At 38.7% G+C, this 15753-nt stretch overlaps 1 protein-coding gene across 14 annotated transcripts in view; it reads left to right on the top strand.

The window, feature by feature from the left end:
* Nucleotides 1-15753, top strand: part of LOC127975342 (plectin) — a 114913-nt gene that overhangs the window by 48230 nt on the left and 50930 nt on the right. For 3 of the 14 annotated variants that reach the window (XM_052579328.1, XM_052579329.1, XM_052579330.1), the window contains exon 1: nucleotides 423-7648. The exons of 7 other annotated variants lie outside the window; for them this stretch is intronic. In XM_052579328.1, the coding sequence (XP_052435288.1) occupies nucleotides 3871-7648 (3778 nt within the window). In that variant the 5' untranslated portion in view covers nucleotides 423-3870. Of the gene's footprint in view, nucleotides 1-421; nucleotides 7649-15753 lie in introns of those variants that run through there. 4 more of the 14 variants (XM_052579327.1, XM_052579326.1, XM_052579331.1 and 1 more) reach the window with 3 other exon arrangements.

The raw sequence follows: 15753 nt of genomic DNA on the forward strand, positions 1-15753 counted from the left end.
ATCATATTTGAGCTCTCCAGGTGTATCAGAACTCCTTAATCCATATAATGTTCCTGAAGGGGAGGGAACAGAGTGGGATTGGGTTTCCTCTGGTTGTGAACAGGTGCTGGAGGTTAGAGGTGACACCGTGGTGTCGTATGGGACAGCTGAAGCCCTGTCCCAAACCTTAACAGCACTGAAAGCCTGAACTTTATCATTCTGAATGGACTGCTTCCAAATAAATATATTCATTTTTTTTTAGTAAAGGATCATTTAACCCCTTTGATTCTCTATTTTTACTTTTTTAGAGATTAAATGAAAATATATATGTATCTGTTGACTTTTCAGTGTAAGCAAATATAGGGTATGTAACCATAGTGTGCACTTTTGAGAGGCTGTTTATAGTAGGGGTGTGTTCTGTGTGCTGAGATTGATTTGCATTTCACAGCATTATTGCAAATGATATTCAGCCCTGTTCATCCAACAGATCTGAAGAGTATTCAGTTTAGATTCTTCAGAAGATGAGCAGAATATAAATCAAACTCCACCACACTTTGTTCTCATTTCATACGGTGCTGACAAAGTGACAAATTCTCACGTGGCACTCATGTGTTTTATGCATCTGCCAGTCATATCTGATTACACTGAGTTTTTGAGTCACAATTTGAATCTTTTTTAGGACTGGAAGTGACTCGGAAAGAGTCAGGTGAAAGCTTAAAGGAAATCTAATACGAGTAAGTTAAAAAAGGAAGAATTTCTTTAATTATATTCCAGCTGGCTTGTCTATCTGTTGCCAGGGACACATGCAAATCTGACCTTTGTGAGCGGACTGAGCACTAGTGAGCACTTTACAGTGGGAAGACAGCCAGATCGTGTCTATTCTGGGCAAACTGGGCACACATACAAAGAGCTAAGATGATCCAAATGGAGGGTCGGATTCTTCACTAAATTCTGTTAGGTGACCTCAAACTCATTGTCCTGGCTCATTATCACTTATCGTCTATTTGATGTTAAATAAAGAGGTTTTTTACTCTGAAATTCATTACAATGTGACTGTAAGTTCCTCTAATGACGCACAAAGGAATAACTGAGGAACAAGCAACCGTCAGTGAATCACCACTGCTTATTCATTATGAAGAAATTTCACTTCTGGAGGAAGAGTTTATAGTAGAGTTTATAGTGATTATGTATAGTTGCTAACTCTCACTTTATCTGAAGATTGATTTGAAACAGTCTTCAGCTAGTGAAACCTTTCAAACATATGCTGGAATATACTTTTTTTTTGTGCGCCTTGAAACAAGTCCTGAAATGTATACTGTTATAAAATTGAGTACATCTTTTGTTTTACAGCCTCAGTTGTTTATAAAACCATTCAAATCGCTCTGGCTGAGCCCGGTCAGAACCTGACAGACTCAAAAGTGGCTCTTTTAGTCGCTTTTGACAAACGGCCAAGACAGAGAGAGAGAGAGAGAGAGAGAGAGAGAGGGAGAGAGGGAGAGAGGGAGAGAGGGAGAGAGAGGGGAGATCCCTTATTGCTCTTTCTAGGTTTTCTAGGTCAAGAAAATGTTGTTAGAAATAACATACAGCTAATAATATTTTAAATTATACAAGTGCAAAAATTTGGGGTCAGTAAGATTTGTAAGTGTTTCGAAGAAGTTTTTTTTGCTCACCGAGCTGCATTCATATGAGCAAAAATACAATAAAACCGTAATATTGCGAAATATTATTACAATGAAAAAAAAAAAGTTTTTTCTCTGTGAATATATTTTCAAATGTAATATAATTCAAAGCTGAGTATTCAGCGTCATTCCTCCAGTCTTCAGTGTCACATGATCTTCAGAAATCACTCTAATATGATGATTTACTGCTCAAGGAATATGATTATTATTTTAAAAACTGTTGTGCTGCTTCATCTTTTTTTTTTTTTTGTGGATTCATTTGTAAATATTTTTACTATTTTTACATAGTATAGTATTACATTAACTATTACTTACCCCAAATCTTTGAATGCTTGTAAAGTTATAATAATGATCACAATAATTAGGAATAATTACAATGAAACACTAAAACATAAATTCTAAACATAAATAAATTAAATAGTAGTAGCTTAATACTGAATGTCTTTAATGAATGCAAATAAATCATTTTTTATCTGGTCCCGTACGCTCTGCCAACATGCATCTGTGCTGATTGTGACAGATAGGTTGTTCCTGCATGTCCCAGCTGCCCAAAAGTTATTTTCATTTTCCGCTGGACCGACGTGAAAGAGGATATTTGAGTTTCCCGGAACTGACACACTGTCTGTTTCCATGGTGATTAAAACAACATTTGGCCATTTGAGGTATGAAGTGCTGCGTATGGCATATCCTTACCACTCATTCCTACCACATACACTCTTGGTAATTGGTAATTGCTGTAGTCTTTAAGAAGTATCTGTTCAGTTTTTCCAGAAGGCATTAGAGACAATCAGTGCAACTCTACCCCTCTCACTTTCTGCTCTCCGTATCTGCATCTGTCTGTGTCTATCCCTGCCTTACTGTCGCTCTCAAATCACACACCACGTTCTTGGTTCCTTCGAAAGGTTAGCAGTAAATCAGTTCTTTATTTAGCAGACCTTCTCATAGGACACTCAAATTCAGCAGCTATATTGAGATTGAGATATATAGAGCTCCAGATGAATCCGTTCTTTCAGTCGGTTGCGTCATGTCACTGTTCTGCTGGCAGGGCTTGTAAAAACGTGCTCAGTCTAATGCTGTGTGTGAGCAGTATTTTAACATCTTTAAACACCGTGATTAAAGATGTATGGAAATATACAAATGTGTCATTATGTAAAACATTAACCAGCTGCCCATTAGTTTAAAATAAGCGAAGCTGTAGCATGTGTATTGTGTTTGCATTTACAATATCATTAATAATGGACGTGACATGCTTTTTCCCCCATTGGAGTCCCTGCTGTCTCATGCTCTCTTCCTGTGCTGTATCCGCACTGTGATTCATCAACTGAGTCAGTTATGCATATTCAAATGTCCATGTCAACTTTTATATCTCATTTCCAAAGAACGTTTTGAGGAATTCAAGTGTCTGTAGGGCAAAAGGAGTGTCCCGTCGCATGAATGAAGTGTGTAAACCTTGCTTGCCTGAGGTGGGTGTTATTAACCATATATTTCACCTATTGGATGACATACATGAAAGGTGTCTCCTTTTCTCTAACTTAGTTTCTCATTGACTAATCTATTCTCTCTCTCCTTGTGAGATGGTCTAACACACCCGGAGGTGTGTAACTTGTGCTTTGCACAACTGTGGGTGGTTCCTCCTAGCCCTTTCTGTGCATATGCCTGTGAGACATAGGTGTCCTAAACAGGCACATTTTTTCTCTATTCTTAGAGTTATATTTTTGCTCACTACACTTTTGCTGATTATCTTTGCAACTGTTTGCTTCACAACTGTTGAGAGTCTGCCGACCGTGCAGTTTGATTCTAAAAGTTTCTTCCTTGCTTGACTGGGGTGGGAGGGGCTGGCTAGTCATAGTACTCTCCCTCTTTCTCTCTTTTACACACACCCCCTCTCATTGCAGCTCTGCCAGTCCGGACTATGCTCACTTCCAGGGAAGGCTGAGTAAAGGAGAGCACAGTTTTCCTTTTCTGAGTTTTTCCTTTGCCTCTGAGAAAGTTTGAGAAGAAAGAAGAAACTCTTTTGATTAGGAGGGAAGTTATCTAAACAACAGAATACAAACGCAGAATAGCAGGTCGTATTTATTTTTAGCGTATTTTTGATTGAATTGGTAGCACGTGGCAGCAGGCTCTGCCACAGGACTGAGGTCATTCAGTGATTTGTTCTTCTCTGGAAAAGCTGTTTCTGTTTATTCAGAAGCTGCACGACTAAGAAAGCACAATGGTTGCTGGAATGGTAATGCCCCTGGACAACCTGAAGGCCATCTATGAGCATCTGTTTCGGGATGGCGTCATGGTGGCCAAGAAAGACAAGCGGCCTCAGACCAAGCACCCTGAGATTCCTGGCGTGGATAACCTGCAGGTAATAAGAGCCATGGGCTCGCTGAAGTCCAGGGGATATGTGAGGGAGACCTTTGCATGGAAGCATTATTACTGGTACCTCACTAACGAAGGAATTGTCTACTTGCGTGATTACCTGCATTTGCCTCCGGAGATCATTCCCACGCCGCTGCAGAGAGTACAACGGCCAGCTGCAACTCTGGCCATCGCCCGCAGGGCAGAACGGGTTCAAACGGTTCAGGGTCCAACATCTTATGTTCCCAAACCCGGCAAGGTGGGTGCAGAAAAGCAAGAGGCTTTGCTGGATCGACAGGAGTATCGTCGCAAAATGGCGAGCATGGATGATGCTGAAATTACTGAATCCAATGAGAGAACACCAAGATTTAGAGGTCGTCCAATGGCTGGTGCTCAGATCAGACCCAGGGAATCCAAAGAGCAGCCCATGCTTTCTGATACTCGTGATTACACAAAAGAGATGGATACAAGTGTTAGGAGGAAGGTTGCTATGCATTTGGTCTCCCAAATGCCTTCTATAGAAACACACCATGCCAAGCCAGTTAAACAGGAAAAGATGGTGGAGCTCAAGGAATGCACCAAGATGGCGTTTGTTCAGAAAACACAAAAGGTTAATGTGAGCCAAGATGTGCCAACCATTTCTTCTAACGTGGGTGCAACAGCAGCGGAATCCTCTTTGTTTTCTGTCCATACTGAAGCAGTCAAAGAAAAGCCCAAAGAAGAAGTGTCAATCAAGGTCTCACGTGAAACAACATACACAGCAGCTGGAGATGGCAAAATGGCTAAGGATGCTCGTCATTCAATTCCCTCAAAACCGAAGGTGGAGAAAGCACAAAAAAATATTGTGCAAAATGTGCCTGCCGTTTCATCAGCAGTGGAAACATCTTTATTTTTGGTCCATACTGAAGCAGTCAAAGAACAGCCCAAAGAAGAGATATTGGTCAATGTCTTCCAGCAAACCACATCCTCTGAAACAGTTAAAGATGCTCCTCAACCCACTGCCTCAAAACTGAAGGTGGAGAAGACACAGAGAACTACTGTGGCCAAAAATGTGCAGGAGGTTTCATCAACAGTTGAGGCAACGTCAGGCAAATACTCAGTTTCAACTGGTCCCACTGAAGCAGCAAAAGAAAAGCCTAAGGAAGATGTGTGTATGAAAGTCTCTCAAATCACATCCAAAACAGATAAGGATAACAAACCAGATAAGGATGCTTCTCATCCTATTCCATTGCAACTAAAAGTGGACAAAACGCAGAAAACCACAAAGACAAAAAATGTGCAGGATATACCAACTGTTTCATCAAATGTGGAGGTAACAGCAGTGAAGTCCACTATATTTCCTGTCACTGCTAGAGCAGCTGAAGAAAAGCCCAAGGAAAAAGTGGAAGCCACACCCAAAGGTGATAGCAAAATAGATAAGGATCCTACCTGTTTTACTTTGTCAAAATCAAAGGTGGAGAAAACGCAGCAAGCACCTGTGACCAAAAATGTGCAGGATGTGGTAACCATTTCATCAGGAGTGGAGAAAAGTACAGTGAAAATCTCTGTCTCTTCTAAAGTAGTCCAAGAAAAGCCCAAGGAAGAAATGTGTGTCAGTGTCTTTCAGGAAACCACACCCATAGGTGATGGCAAAATAGACAAGGATCCTTCTCATCTCACTGCATCAAAACCAAAAGCAGAGAAAACACAGAAAACCAAAAAGACCAAAAATGTCTCTCAGGAAATTGTATTCACAGTAACTGATGATAGTCAAATTGCCAAGGGTGCTCCTCATTCTACTCTATCAAAACCAAAGGTGGAGGAAACCCAGAAAGCTAAAAATATACAGGATGTGGCAGCAGCTTCGTCAACAGAAGAGACAACAGCAGTGAAATGCTCTGCAGTTTCAGTCTCTACCGAAGCAGTCAAAGAAAAGCCAGAGGAAAAAGTGGGTGTCAGTGTCTCTCAAAAAACCACACCCAAAGGTGATAGTGAAGAGGGTAAGGATGCTCCTCATCCATCAAAACCAAAAGCGGAAAAAATGCAAAAAAACACTAAGACCAAAAGTGTGCAGGATATACCAACTGTTTTATCAACAGCAGTGCAATCCTCTGCAGTTTCTGTCCCTACTGAAGCAGTCAAAGAAAAGATGCATAAGGATGCTCCTCATCCTTCTCCATCAAAACTAAAAGTGGAGAAAGCACAGAAAACCATGCTGACCAAAAAAGTGCAAGAACAACCAATTAAGACAGATGTTACAAACCAGACCCCCATTGCACCAGATGATGTGCCTGCTGTTTATGTCGATGAGACAAAGTCAACTACCTCCATTATCACTCAGGTGCCTATCAAATCTCTAGAATCAGCAGCACCCCCTCTGCCCAAGAAAGAAGATTTGTCAAAACACATTGCTGAAAAGAAATCACAGATTAATCTGCCACTGCAGGTCTCTGTAGAGAAGACAGCAGTGCCGCCCACAACATCTGGCACAGCTCAAATGATTGACAAACAACAGAAAGCACTTGGTTCCCAAAAAACAAAGGATGTCCAAGAAGCACCTAAAGATGACAACACTCGTCCTTTGAAAGTCTGTGAAAAGGTGGAGATTCCTCGTGCCATTTCTACAGCTGAGGTCAAGGTAGAGGTTAAAAGTCACAAGCCTGATCTCTGCCCTGAATCTCAGCCCCCATCTACAGCTGCTGAAGTAAAGATTACTACAGCTGACTCCAGCAAGACTTCAGAAGTCCTTGCGCAGACGCCTAAGAAATTGGAATCTGATACAGATTCTGTTCAACAAAAGCCATCACATGCAAAACTGACTGAGGAACCTGTAGTCACTACAGCTGCAAAAGACATAGATACAGAGGATGCCTCAAAGCCTTCGAAAGGAAAGAAGAAAAAGCAGAAATCTACAAAAAAATCTTCAGATGCAAAACAAGTCCCACCACCTATAGTTGAGACAAAGGTGAAAGAGCTAAAGAATGCCGGTCAGGTTGACCTTCTTAAGGTCGAGGGCCCAAAAAGTGATTCCGCAAAGACATCCCCTGAGGGAATGCATGCTGTGGAGAGTGTGCAGCCAACAGCTGTACAGAATGAGGCCCTGGCTCACAAAGGGGAGGTGGAGCCTGCGCAGCCCTTGCCTAAAAAACGGGAGGTTCTGAAAGGAAAAACATCCTCCTCGCAGAGACAGTGGGAAGCACCGGCAGCCTCCGCGTCAGCAGCAGCCTCGGCCCAGCTCACCCCCCTCCCAAAGCAGGGGGAACCTCCCAGCATTGCACAACACACGCCTGCTCCTGACACACAGCAGAGCTCAGAGAAGCAGAACAGGCTGTCCGATAGCAAGGCCCCTGCACAGTCTATCATTACTGGACCTCTTCCTGCTGACGAGAATACTTGCGACGCGCAAGAGAAGTCCGTAGACGACGCCATGCGAAAAAAGATCGTTGTGGTAGAAGAAGTGATTGAAGTGCAACAGATTGCAAGTCCTGTTGCAGACCAACCTGTTACACCCCTAGTGCCAGAGATCACAGGAGAGGATTTGGACTATGATGTCTTGGAAGAACTGGCCATAGAGCGTGGCATCCTGCAGGGTCCTCTTGAAGAGACTTGCTGGGATCATTCACTCCAAGACCCAGAGGGGAAAACCTTCCCCAACTTCATAGAAGGTATGAGTCCTTTTCATGAGTCTTTCTTTAACGTGCTTTGATGTTGGTTGCACTGCTCCAGATTCCATCCATATTTGCTGTGTTGGAGGTTGAAGGTGACTGATGTGGTGTCGGAATAGTTGTGCTGTTATTAGATGGTTGAGCATGCTTTGGTTGAGAGGCATGTAACTTTAAATGCATGTTGAGTGAATGGTGCCTGAGGTTTATGTTAAGTGAATTGAGCTTTAATAAGTAGGTTTTGCAGATTGTGCAGAGAAGCTTATACTGCAGTGCAGGCAACTTATATCAAAAACCTTGGAGCTTTTTTTCAAAGCATGTTTTGTCTATGTAACAATGAGCATTTTTTTTATACTGTACGTGATATTTTTCAGCTTGTCCTGTTTTTCACTGCTGCTTTCCACAATCACAAATCTGGCTATATTTGCTCCAGTTATTTCTAGAAATTAACCTTTCACAATGATTCATGCCACATCCACACCCAAAACATCAAATTATGCATGCAGTGTTTCGCAACCACCCTTTGACTCTGTAGCACATTGGGACTGGCTAGTGATTCTGTTGCAAGTTTTCATTCTTTTCAAGGGGAAACCCAGACTGCCGGTAAAGAGCAGTTAAGCAGCACTGTGTTTGACAATACAACAATGTTTGGAGTCAGTTGTCCACTCCCTGCTGCCAAACACAAACCACAGCTATATTTTTTTCAGTTCTGTGAAAAGAAAAAAAAGAGCTCCTCTAAAAATCAATGCTGTGCTTAGGGGACCCTGTGTGCCACTTCTGCAGGAAGCACGTGTCTTTGGTTATTTCCTGTGGTTTGTTACCCCTGGTATCTGGTTTCCAGTGGTCAACTATTAGCTGGAGACTTCTGCTTTGTCACTTTGTTTATTATGTAATGAGACATACCACGGGTACAGCTGTCCATCCCAAATTCCACTGTTGTCTTCCTCCCCTTGTGCAACAGAGATCTCTGGAATGTGTGTTGCAGTTGCTTTTATTGCTTTTATAGCTGTGCATTTCAGTTTATGCTGGTACGAATGCAAAGATATTTAAAGAAACTACTGGAATAATATACTATTTGTAGAGTTAGTGAATCTGTTAGTATATGCATTAAGAAATGACAATATGGGTATTTGCATTAAGAAATGAAGCAGTTAAACAGTTTGCACAATCTAATGGGTGTGTTCAGTAGGTGTATCACAGAGGAACGATCCAAAAACAATTAGCCTTTTATTTGAAGATTTTGTTAGTCACTTCAGTATGACGGGTCTTTCGGGAATCCACAGTTCCCATAGTTCCCAACCAAATGCAATTGGATTTGAAGAGGAAAAATTATTTATACAATAGTATGCTCAGATTAACTTGAGTCAGATGTGCTTGAGGTTTCATCTCTGTAATTTTCTGCTGCCCCCTACTGTATCTCTACAGATCTGTCTCTCTGTATTACCTTCAGCAGATCTTTTCAATGGAAACTCAGTCATGTGGTGTCAAGTGAAATTTCAGCCTGCAGCTATATGGAAATTATTTTTTTTGTAACTATTACCTGTTTGTTCTTCTGTAATGGCACGGAAGCAATACTTTATTCGTTAGTACTCACTGAGTAATACATTGGACATGTATGAGCAGAAGTCTGAGCTCTCTATTTGCACTTTTCTCTGTTTCCTGTTTTGCAAGTGTGTGCTTCTGTCCGCCTCCACCATAAATTCCTGCATGTTTGTGTTGTTGTGACAGGCGCTCTCTGATGTTCTCAATGCCACATGATTGTGGTGCAGTTCATGAGTCATGCAGTCAGTTCAGAGTAGCCAAACGAATCTGACCTTTAAGAAGTCTTATCGGACACATTCTAGCAGTGTCTGGTGTTGTTGGGTACTCTAGGCCCGGGCCATTCCTTGGAGCACTTCCCGGACAGCACGCCAAATATACCATTCTTCAGCTAATTATATGTAAGCGTGAACTCGTGAAATTGTAGTTATTATTATACCATGAAGAGTTTCACCGTGTGACAACTAGCCCCGGTCTCCCCTATATCTTCTTTCTTGTTTAATATTTATGAGGTGTCAATACATGACTTACTCTAACCACCGGTAGCATTATGGCCTAATAGCTGTCAGCTAATATTGACATGCATGCATGTATAAAACTGCTTGCTCTGTCATTATTGGTGCTTTATACTGTTTTACCTAAACCAAGAGATTATGCACTGGCTCGGAGATAATAAACCCATTAAACTATATTAATATGCCACATTTCTGAATAAATAGCCTACTTTTCATGAAAAAATTGTATAGTCCCAGACCTAGCCATATCAGTAAACCATCAGTTCTTCTACTGAGAAGAAATATGTAAAAGATTTATGATAAATTTTTCTGAAATAAGAGTCTTTTCTGTCAAGATGATTTACCCTCTGGAGTCGATTCATGCGTTATATGCGTGAAGAGGCATTTTCTCCTGATAACCCCAAAAATAACTTAAATTACACTTTCAGTTTTGATTGTACAGATTAGAGCAATACACCAATCAAATCTGAAAAGGGTCTTTTATTTGTATCCACACATAACAACCAAAAACTTTGTGCATTTACAATATCCAGGTGAATGTATAATGACACATAAGAACTTATATATTTCACAGATGAACTGATTTTCCTCTATGCTGTGTGAGTTGTCATTTTTTGTAATGTTGGTTCACTGGCTCATACAGATGATTGTAAATCAAACAAAGTTTTAAATGAAACAAAGATTATTGAAGTGTACTTTACTAGAAAATGTCCTTCTACTTATTATTATTTTTTTGTTCAATTCAATGTGTTACTTGCCGTTTCTTTTAAATTATTCAATTATTTATTATTTTAATTTACTTAGTTAAAATGATTTAAAAGTAATTCCTACACCACTTTTTTTCAGTGTACAACAGGGATCTCTGGCTTTGTGCTACTGACACCTGCTGGTGTGGATGAAACATCATGGAAATTAGTTGCCATGATCATTTTCTTTTATTATTTATTATTTATTATTTATTTATTCACTGACAATAAGAGCTCATCGCATAATAAAGTAGTATATGATAAAAAAAAAGTAGCTTTAAAACTTCTGAATGCATCTTTCACTAGTCTATCACATACATGATAAATCAAGATAACTAATTTCAGTATATGCATTAATTAAACAGGTAAGCTGACCAACTAATTTTTAGACCTATTAATATCAAAAAGGCTCAGTGGAGTCAGATTGGGCCTGATAACTAGATCTGATCAGTCAGTGCTCATCTCATTTTCCAAATAGTTCACATGCCAAGTCCTGCAAATTAGACACCTACAAATACTTCATTTAATCACAGTCTTAAGTGCGGTAAACGTGGGGGAAATGAAACTTACACTCTGTCAACACTGTAATTCACAATGCCACATGCTAATTTCAGTGGATTGCTGTGTAAAACTCTACTATATTTAGTTTATGTCTGGCTTCACGGGTGGCCACGAAAGGCTCGTGATATGGCACAAGAGATTTACAGTCATGCCAGGAATCCCATTCCATATATATATATATATATATATATATATATATATATATATATATATATATATATATATATATATATATATAATAAAATAAAAAACATGAAACCTGGCACGCCACACTGCTTTTCCAAGCAGTTCACACTTTACTTTAGCATACTTTTAAAAAAAAAAGAGTATTTATTATGGAAGTAATATGCTTCTATAAAATATAAATAAATAATATAATTTTAGCTTAATTTCTGTTTAAACTTGTAGTAAGGATGGAGTTGCAATTTAAGTTTAAGTTTGCATTTAAAATATATTAACTTTAAATGATATACTGATTAACTTTTAAATCATGAGAAAGTGTTTTACATGTGCTTTAGTATTTTAGTCAGCACATGAAAATAAATGTACTTCTTTAAAGCATAAACATTTTTTACATGACTTAATGATTCAGTTATTTAAAAAAACTTTTAATTTGATATCATTACATCGAGTACTTTTTTAAAAGTGTACTTAACTGTGTTACGAAACAGTCACTTAAGTAGCTTTTTATTTCATTAATATTATATTATCTGCTAGTACAGTTTTTCAAAATATACTTTTAAGATATGAAAGTCTCTTTTTCACAAGGGTATATTCTATCAGTTCATTGTATTTTACCATTTAATGCCAATTATTCCTCACAAATTGGCAGTTTTCCTAAACAGAGCAAATTAGCACAAGAGCGCTATTCCAAAACAGCGCTGATGCATGAACATTTCTGAGTGGTTTATTGACAATGCGCTAGTTATAGAACGTAGCCGCTAAGTCTCTTTTACATATCGACCAACGCAATCTACCTATCACAGCACAAATTAGCCTGAGGATATATTCAGATCATTTGCTCTGACAAACAACAAATGCAGCGCTTTCAAAGACATGCTTGTTTTTGGTGTTAAAAAATGGCACAAAACATAAGTAAATTGTGTTACGTGATTCATTTTAATACTTTCCTCCCATAAATCTTGTGTCTGAAAGGAAAACTCCTACAAATTCAATAAGATCTGGTGCAAAAGTGCAAAACTTTTCAGTGTGTCTTCAGTAAATCCTGACAGTATTACTGTATTTTAATGCCAAAAGACGGTTTGCTGTGGTGCAAGCTAGTAAATCAAGTAAATCTAGCCCTTAGTGAGTGACAGCAGAGCTGAAGCAAACGCTGAGAGACTGTGATGCAGAAGCATAGAATAACTCAATCATCTTCCAGCAACAAACTGATCTCTGTTCAAAGAGACCACCGCGGGCTTCATCTGTTTCTATCAGTGCCAGTGTGAGCAGCTCGCCCAGGGTGATATTTATATCACAGTGAGCTGTTTTCCCCTTCCCCGCTCACACCGTCCCGTCCCGACCCTCAGCCTCCACCCTCCTAATTACAAAGCCACCGGGGAACAGCACTGACATATCCACACAGCAGGCATGGGCCGTCAAAAATAAGAAGGGGACAGGGGCCACCAAACAAACCCAGACTCTTCTTCTGTCTCTATTGGCACGTTCTTGCTCTGCTTGTCCACCTGACTTCATGAAGATCATACCTGGTAGGTCTGATAGACATGAGTCTGACTTATGTGTGTTTTATTATGTGTTTGTTTGCATGCCAAACATCGTTGGTGGAGGAGGGAGGGCAAACTCTCAGTGATGACACACAAACTGCTTCTCTTTCAGACATCGAGTTATGAATTCTTTTCCATATTTAAACCCACTCACACTTCAGTTTTCTGCGTTTTAGTTGTAGTTTTGGATGATTTTTTTATTCTTTAGCCGCTCCGCAGTGGATGGGTGCGAGCTCTACCTGGAGGAGTTACGTTGTCCAGGTCTGATGGATAAAGCGTGAGAGTTGGATCTCAGAAGGAAATTCTCTGTGTCTGCACGGGAATGTGAGGTGTCCCGTATCCGTGCTATTTTTGAGAAGTGTAAAAACGCTTCCACCTGTTTCGGGCTCGAAGCAGGCTTCTCTCACGCTGTAATAATAGAGAGCGCCAGGACATGTACCGTACTGTAACTCCAAAGTTGCTTTGGTTTCACAACATAATGCCAAACCTCACTGTATATTCAAATTAAAAATTCCTGTTAGATTAATCAGTCTATGTTTAGCTTTGTGGAGAGCATTTATGATGTCTGGACTTTGCATTGCAAATGTCTACTACATTTTATTACTATTATTATATGTTTTTAATTTAAAAAAAATATTTTCTGTGGCAATCAAAAGGATATAATGTTATTTTATTTTTATTTACATGCAATTAGAGTATTTATTAATATTTTTTAGATTTGTTTCATTTTATGTATTTACATTTTTTTAGTGAAGTTGAATTTTAGTTAATTTATTTGCCATTTTAATATTTTTATCCAGCTTGAATTTATTTTTTACTTTTTGTTTTTATTAATTTTAGTGAGCAAATATTAAGCAGTCTACTAATACTAAATACTAAATATAGAATAGCATGCACTGAGGAATCATTCAGAAGAATTGTGTGAAAGTAAATATAGTCAGTTTCAATTTCATACAGACTTTGGTATGATTTCTGAGTGTTTAAATCGTCTGTAATGTGAAGATGGGCGGTTGTTATATGAAGTGCTAATGATTACTTTCTTTCACTATTGCCTTTGGGTGTATCATTATCGTTGGACTGATTAAATACTTTAACTAGTTTGTACAAAAAGAGACTAGGTGTGTCTTCTGATTTCAGACACAACTGGTTCTGCAAACCCTGGAGCGATGTTAGATGTTCAGACACGCTGGTTTAGGAGCTTCTCAGTTTGACATCTAACTCTACTCCGTATGGAAACATGTTCACACTTTGAGAGTACAAATCGATTAGGGTGAGAGATACGAGAGTAAATGAAAGCACAGTGATGTTTGGAGCGCTGCAGGTGTGTTTTTAACGAATTACAGGGCATGGGAAGGGCTGTGAGGACGGATGGAAGGAATGTAGATATGAAGATAAAGAAGTGGAGGAAACTCCCTGCAGAATCAGGAGAACGTTACTGTGGTTTATGTGGTTCATTTTGCTTGGTTAATTTGCATGCATATTTTTTAAAACAGTTTATTCGCTTTAGTTTAGAAAATGGTGTCAGATAAACCGTGTCTGAATGAATGAAAACGTTTTTTTTTATTCTATGAAATCTTTAGTTTTATTTTGTATTGACACCTGCATTCATTTATTTATGAATATATCTGAATAGAACTACTAAAATACAGTAAATATACAGGTGTTAATACAAAATATTCATTTATTCATTCATTCATACTTTCTTATAACATGCACTAATAATGCAGGCGTCAATGCAAAATATTAATAAATGTATTTATTCATTCTAATAATTATTCTATTATTATTCTAATAAGGTGCACTTATAATTTAGCTGTCAATACAAAATAAATGGTTGCATAAAATGATAAATAATAAATCTAATATTGAAGCAGTATTAATTAATAAATGTATTTACCTTACTAATAAGAGGATATTGATAAAGTTGTGATAGGCATTTCTGACACCATTAGCTTATCAGTGCTGTTTTGATCAAGTTTGCCTGTGTCTCTGTTGAACCTGATTATTACATGTAAGTTCTTGTATCTGTAATCTACTCATCTGATGATAATAATCTGATCGCGTACGAGCACATAGAGTGTAGTAAGATCATTGCTGGTTCTGTGAGTGCACTATAAAGCCTGTATTGCTCTGATAGAGCACATGTGAACACATCGCAGGCTGAAGGATCTCTGTAATTCACAACTTTGAATTGCAAATTTAATCAAAACTTTGAATAACAAATGCAAGTCCAGAGGCTCTGTTTTTCCATGTGTGCATTGAGTAAAGAGTGCTTCTGAGCCGAAGGACATCAGAAACTGTTCTGAATTCTCAAATCAAATTCATAATCCTATAGTACAGCTAAGCTCTCATAGTATCTTGACTCTAAACACCAATAGAATGGACAGTTCCAGAGGGCTGATGTGAACAGCACACATGCAGGAGAGCCGAGCGTGTGTTTGAATGAGTGTGTTTTCTTCAGGGAGCAGCGGGGCATGCAGAAGAAGTGTGCGGAGAATGACCTTCAGGAGACAGAAAGGGGCTGCCGCTGTTCTCTGCACGTGATTTATTGACTTTAATGGACCAAAGGGATGCTTCTGCTTGAGTTCAGATGTTATTTTCAGTCATTCACTCGTGTATGAGGTTTCATAACACACCATGTTACATATTAACTGGGTCTCAACCAGTTGCATTTAATTGAAGTTCTGCTCTTCTAAATTGATGCATTAGTTTTTTTTATAATTCTGCTCCATATGCATGCCCAATGGAATGGAATAAAAGGTTAATTGCATTCATTTTTATTTCACAATTCAGACTTTAAATAAATAAATTTAAACTGAGAATTTCAAGTTACAACTTTAAAGTTGCAAGATGTAAACTCTCAATTCCTGCAATTCTGTTTATATTTTGCAATTGCAATTCTGAAACAAAAGTCTGAGTTATGAGATATATGAACTAAGAATTATATGGATTAATTTTGAATTGTTAAAAAGTTGCAATTACTTTGATAATATTTGTTTCATACCATGAAGGAATTACGGAGA

Source organism: Carassius gibelio, chromosome B16, assembly GCF_023724105.1.
Source record: "Carassius gibelio isolate Cgi1373 ecotype wild population from Czech Republic chromosome B16, carGib1.2-hapl.c, whole genome shotgun sequence".
Classification (NCBI taxonomy): domain Eukaryota; kingdom Metazoa; phylum Chordata; class Actinopteri; order Cypriniformes; family Cyprinidae; genus Carassius; species Carassius gibelio.